This window comes from Orycteropus afer, unplaced genomic scaffold, assembly GCF_000298275.1.
Source record: "Orycteropus afer afer isolate SDZICR_OR568_19922 unplaced genomic scaffold, OryAfe1.0 scaffold00118, whole genome shotgun sequence".
NCBI classification, from domain to species: Eukaryota; Metazoa; Chordata; class Mammalia; order Tubulidentata; family Orycteropodidae; genus Orycteropus; species Orycteropus afer.
The window spans coordinates 1394606-1401582 of NW_006921705.1; the positions used below are offsets into that span (position 1 = coordinate 1394606).

Below are 6977 nucleotides of genomic sequence, written 5' to 3' on the forward strand. Positions count from 1 at the left end.
CCGCCCGTGCTTACCTTGCTCCCGGAGACTAAGCACAATCCCGCCCGTGCTTACCTAGCTCCCGGAGACCCGATCCCTCTTGGGAGGGTAACAAGGGAAAGTGTTCAGTGCAGATCAGTGAGTAAGCACAAGCACGCCTTGTTTCAGTACCTATGCTTAATACATACATATATATATGTGTTAGCCATCCTGTTGTTGTTGTTAGGTATCATCAAGTCAGCTTCAACTCATAATAACCCCACACACAACAGAATGAAACACTGCTCAGTCCTGCCAGTCCTGTACCATCCCCTCAATCCTTGCTATGCTTAAGTCCATCATTGCAGCCACTGTGTCAATCCATCTCATTGAGTGTCTTCCCATTTTTCTCTGCCCTTCCACTTTACCAAGCATGATATCCTTCTCCAAGAACTGCTCCCTTCTAACACATACCCAAAGTACAAGAGACAAAGTCTGGCCATTCTCGCCTCCAAGGAATATTCTGGCTGCAATTCACCCAAGACAAATTTGTTCATTCTTTTGGAGGTCCATGATATTTTCAGAATTCTTCACCAACACCATAATTCAAAGGCATTAACTCTTCTTTGGTCTTCCTTGTTCATTGTCCAGTTTCCACATGCATATGAGGTGATTGGAAATACAGTGGCTTGTGTCAGATGCACCTTAGTCTTCAAGTAACATCTTTACTTCTTAGCACTTTAAGCAGGTCTTTTGCAGCAGATTTTCCCAGTGGAATATGATGCAGGATGTCTTGACTGCTCCTTCTATGGGTGTTGATTGTGGATCCCAGTAAAATGAAATCTCTGGCAATTTCAATCCTTTCTCCATTTATCATGATGTTGCTCATTGGTCCAGTTTTGAGGATTTTTGTTTTCTTTATGTTGAGCTGTAATCCATACAGAAGACTAGTCTTTGATCTTCACCAATAAGTGCTTCAAGTCATCTTCACTTTCAGCAAACAAAGTTATGTCATTTTCATATTGCAGGTTGTTAATGAGTCTTCCTCCTATCCTGATGCCATATTCTTCTTCATATAGTCCACCTTCTCAGATTATTTGCTCTACATACAGATTGGTTAAGTATTTGAAAGATACAACCCTGGCACACACCCTTCATGATATGTAAACCATGCAGTATTCCCTTGTTCTGTTTGAACATTGGCCCCTTTGTCTATGTACAGCTTCCTCATGAGAACAATTATGTTGTTCTGAAATTCCCATTCTTCAGAATATTATCCATAACTTGTTATGATCCACACAGTTAAAGGTCTTTGCATAGTCAAGAAAACATAAGTAAACATCTTTTTGGTATTCTTTGCTTTCAGCTAAGATCCATCTGACAGTAACAATGATATTCTTTGTTCTATGTACTCTTTTAAATCCAGCTGGAATCTCTGGAAGTTCTCTGTCAATATACTGATACAATCATTTTTGAATGATCTTCAACAAAATTTTGTTTGAGTGTGATATTAATGATATCATTTGATAATTTCCACATTCTGTTGTATCACCTTTCTTTGGAATGAGCACAAATATCAATCTCTTCCAGTCAGTTAGGTAACTGTTTTCCAAATTTCTTGGCATATGACCAAGCACTTCTACCACTGATCTATCAGTGTGTTGTGCTGCGGTGGCTCACATGTTGTATGAGGCTGGAGGCTATGCCACCAGTATTTCAAATTCCACCAGGGTCACCCATGGTGGACAAGTTTCAGTGGAGCTTCCATACTAAGACAGACTGGAAGAAAGACAGGGCCATCAACTTCTGAAAAAAATTGGCCAGTGTAAACCTTATGAATAGCAGTGAAACACTATCTGATATAGTACTGGAAAACATTATGAATAGCCATCCCAGTGGAGTGAAATGGCATCTCATTGTAGTACTGAGTTACATCTCTCTGATGGATAATGATACCAAGAATTTTTTCAAGTTTTGGTGTGCGTTTCAATGTCTTCTTTGGTTAAATGTTTATTCAAATACTCTGGCCATTTTATGATTGGATTATTTATTTGTCTTTTTGTCATGAAGTTGTGGAAGTTTTATATATGCTTTGGTTATTAGCTTCTTTTAGAATATATGACTTCTAAAAATACTCTCCCAGTCAATAGCTTGTTTTTCACTTTTTTGGTATGGTCTTTTAATGAACAAAAGTTTTTAATTTTTATGAGGTCTCATTTATTTATTTTGTCATTTTCCATTTGTGCTTTTGCTCTCATATTAGATAATCCATTGTCAAAAACTAGGCCTTCTTCCTCTTCTGAGAGCCCTTACCTTGCACATTTAGGACCTTAATCCATTATGATTGTGTGTGTGTGTGTGTGTGTGTGTGTGCAGTGTAAGACATGGATGCTGTTTCATTTTTCTGCATTTGAAAATCCAATTTTCTGAGTACTACTCTTTGAAGAAATTATTCTTTCCCCCTCAAATGGACTTAATGCCTTTATCAAAAACCAACTGACCATAGGTGTGTGGTGTGGTAGTTAAGTTTGTGTGTCTACTTGGCTAGGCCTGGTTGAGTGGCTGGGCAGCTGGATGTGTAGTATTCCCCATGATGAGACTGGTAATTCCATGGTGGAATCTACTGTGAGCAGCTGAGTAGCTGCCTTAGGGATGTGGTCTGCTTCCTATATATAAGCAGAAGCTTTGGGGAACAGTCTCTAGCTTATGGCATGCTTGGACCCTGTATGTAACTGTGTTGTTGTTCAGCAGCCTGCCATGCTCTGCTGACCTTGGGATCTTTAATGGGCTTGAATGAATGGCCTGCCATGTGGTTTGGTAATATCGGGACTGTGCCGTTTTATTTGTTGACCTTGGGCTTGTTAGCCTCAGCAGCCATTAGCTCGCTGAGTGAAGAGATGCCTCTAGCTTCAGTGGGCCAGGAGCAAGAGGCAGAGCTAAAGCCCAAGGTCAAGGGGCTTTCACCCAGCCCCTAAAGCCTGGCACTTTGAACTTGGACTTAATGCCTCCCAACTGTAACAGAATAAAGTCCTGTTTATTAAGGCCACCCCATTTGTGGTATTTCTTGTCAGAGTGGCACTAGGTAACCAGAACATGTAGGTTTATTTGTGGACTCCCAATTGTATTCCATTAGTCTATGTGTCTACTGTATCAGGCTGTTGTAGCTGTATACTATGTTTTAAAATCAGGAAGTATGAATCTTCTTACTTTATACTTCCCTTTCAACATTGCTTTAGTATTCGGGACCTCTTGTCATTCCATTTAAGCTGAGGATTGATTTTTCTATTTCTGTAAAGAAAGCTGTTGGAATTTAATAGGGATTGTGTTAAATCTATCGATTTCTTTGGGTAGTATTGACATCTTAGCAGTATTAAGTCTTCCATCTAAGAACATGGAACATCTTTCCATTTATTTAAGTCTTCTTTTATCTTTTTCAGTGGTGTTTATAGTTTTCATGTTTAAGTCCTTCACATCACTGATTAGATTTATCCCTAAATATTTTATTCTCTTAGATGCTATTGTAAATTGAATTTTTTCCCTAATTTCTGTTTCAGATATCTCACTGCTTGTGTATAGAAACCTAACTGATTTTTGTTTGTTGACCTTGTACTCTACAACTTTGCTACTTTCTTTTATTAGCTCTGCAAGTTTTCTTGTGGACTCTTTGATTTTCTATGCATAGGGTAATATCATCTACAAATTGAGATAATTTTACTTCTTTTTTTTTCCCAATCAGGAAAGATACATTTCTTTTTGAAAAACACAAATCCAAGGGTTAATATTTCCCCACTCACAGCATAACAATGTTGTGTTTTCCAAAGAAAATTTATTAGAAATAAAAGGAGTCATTAATGTAAAAACAAAAAAGAGAAAAGAAACAGAAAAACAACCAACCATCTAGCCCATGAAATGATTTTACTTGAATGACATATTGCTGTTGTTGTAGTTAGGTGCCATCGAACCAGCTCTGACCCACAGTGACCCTATATACAACAGAACACTGCCCAATCCCTGCCATCGCCATAATATCTGCTATACTTGAGCCCATTGTCATATAGCCACTGTGTCAGTCTGTCTCATTAAGGGTCTTCCCCTTTTCTGCTCTCTACTTTATCAAGTGTGATATCCTTCTCCAGGGACCCATTGAATAACATACATCTGGTTAAATAATATTTGAATCTCTATAGCCATAAAAAAAATCACAATAATATCTCTGTCTTTTAAAAGGTTTTTGGGGAATTTTGGCAGACTATAAATGTAGCCTTAATCTATTACTTTTATGTAATAAAATTACTATTATGTGAAAATAAGAATTATCTGGGCACCTAATCATTAGTATTGAATGGAAAGACAATAATATATGTGTATTTTTTTGCTTTATCAATCTTTTTGTCTGTATTTTATTAAATATTTTATCAGCAATTTTGTCAAACATCTTCCCATCTGGTTTTTCTGTCTTACATTATTTGAGCACAGTTATGTCTTCTTACAATATGCAGTAACAAATACAATAATTCTTTGTGGTGGTGAAATTTTTTAAATACTCATTGGTTTAAACACAGGAGATAAACCAATTGATGAAACTTGTCTGTACTTTCATTTCCTTCTTTATGATTTTTAAGAGCCCTTTCATTTTTAAAGCACTGTATTTCTGTTTTTTATAATGATAATAAATGCAGCATGAAAAAAGACACTCCAAAAGCATACTATCACATATAAATTTTTGAACCTTTTCTTTTTCCTTGTCTTTCTTTCCTTTTTTTCTTTAGGCAGAACAGGACAATGGTCATCCTCTTCCTGCTTTTGCCAGCCTACATATTGAAATATTGGATGAAAACAATCAGAGCCCATATTTCACAATGCCCAGTTATCAAGGCTATATCCTAGAATCTGCCCCAGTGGGAGCAACTATTTCTGACAGTCTAAATATGACCACCCCTCTAAGAATTGTAGTTCTGGACAAGGACATAGAAGATGTAAGTTAACTTTATGTTGCTTTTGTTTGGTTAACATGTAACTTGTCATAATTATGTTAACAAGAAATGTGACAAAGACATGGTTATATGAATTATAGAACAGAAAACAAATACTGTCAATATAAATGAAAGTCTAAGTGTTATTATTTAATTCAAAATCCAGGATATCATATATATATATATATATATACTTGAACTCAGCAATTTTTTTTTCCACTTTCAGGTTGTTCAGTGTGTGGAAGAAATTAATGTTTCATTTGGGATTTGCTAATTAGCCAAAAACAAACCAAACCCATTGCCATGTAGTTGATTCCAACTCATTACGAAAATAGATTGCCTCATCTTCCTCCTGTAGAGCAGCTGGTGGGTTTGAACCACTGAACTTCTGGTTAATAGCCAAATGTCTTACCCACTAAGGCAACTGAGTTCCTTAGTTCCTTGCTAATCAGCAGGCAAACTTCATTAATGCAGGCTGGTAGGGCAAAAAAATATATATATATCTTTCTAAATACTAAGTATGAAAAACATGAAGGCAGCACAGGGGTGTGAATTTTGATCATTTTTCTTCCAGTCTGATGGTCTAGGATTAAAGAAAAAACATTAAGAACATTTGACCAGCTCATATTTCAACCAGTGGCTATGTTTATACTGATACTCCCCTATGCCACACATCATAGTCGTCTTCTTTTCTGGAACTGAAACTAGAATCATGAATGAGAAGTGGTCCAGGTTAGGAAAAACAAAGCATTTTACCACATTAGCTACAGTGACTGGTACAAAAAATTGACAGATAATTTATATCAGGCCACTCAGAATCCTCCCAGGAATTTAATGAGGGAAAAATGGGGCTTGAAGACTCTGGCTCCATATATTAAAGAGGTGGATGTGACATGCTGCTGTTTAGTTGAATCTGCCTCAGATAGAGGCTATTGTAGCTAAGTTTGTTGACATCATGGAGAAAGCCCATTTTCAGACAGAATGAAAGAATCCTGACAGAAACAAGTAGAGAAGAACCCTGTTGAGTTCTTGCCTTTTAGGTTATGAGGTATCCAGAGCTATCCTAATCCCTAAAAGTTTTCCTTTGATTCTGTGAGATACCATGGTATTTTCCAAAATATTTTATACAGTTTGAGTTTGATTTCTGACACTTACTATTAAAAAAGTCGTAACTCAGCTATTTCTCCCTCTTAACCACCACTGTCCAATGGAACATTTTGTGATGACAAAAACATTTTGTGACTGTGATTCTCAATAGTCATGTATGACTATTTAACTTTAACTAAAGTTAAAGAAAGAAAATCAGTCAGTTTCTCAGTCTAGCTATATTTTAAATAATCAATAAGCCACATGTGGCTGGTGGCTACTGTATTAAACAGCATTTCTACAGAACTTTTTATTACTTAATTTAATATCATTATATAATTGGAAAGGATCTCTGGTGGTGTAGTGCCTGAGGCATTTGACTGCTAACCAGCAGGTTGGCAGTTCAAACCCACCAGCCACTCTGCAGAAGGAAGACTCAGCAATGTACTTTCATAGAGATTTATCTCCTCAGAAACCCAGTGAGGGTCACTGTGAGTCAGAATTGACTCAATGGCAGTGAGTTTTTTTTTTTCTTTATGACTGAATACCTGCTGGTCTATGGATTCTTTTGAAACTATGATGACACAAGAGTGTGCTAAAAAGCATATACATGTAAACCAAAAACCGAACTCATTTCCGTTGAGTCAATTTTGACTCATAGCGACCCCTATTGGGTTTCCAAGGCTGATTGGGTTTGAACCGCCAACCTTCTGGTTAGCAGTTAAATGCCTTAGGCACTACGCCACTTGAGCTCCTTGTACTCAGTGGTAGAGCCTCTAAAATTTGATTATTGAATTATGGATATAGAAATAACAAAGAACAATAATAAAGATTATAAATTTAGCTTGCAGAAAGGCAATGGCTTAGTTATAATTCTGTGTAAATGTGTAAACTAATTCACCTGTATAAGTGCTTCAATATACTCTTAAAGGTATTATACTTTATAAATTGTGTTAATTC

The 6977-nt window shown here is 36.7% G+C and overlaps 1 protein-coding gene across 1 annotated transcript in view; it reads left to right on the top strand.

The window, feature by feature from the left end:
- PCDH15 (protocadherin related 15) overlaps positions 1-6977 on the top strand; it is a 1158626-nt gene that overhangs the window by 559708 nt on the left and 591941 nt on the right. The window contains exon 11 of the mRNA XM_007944018.2: positions 4728-4934. Coding sequence (XP_007942209.1) covers positions 4728-4934 — 207 coding nt within the window. The remainder of the gene's footprint in view (positions 1-4727; positions 4935-6977) is intronic.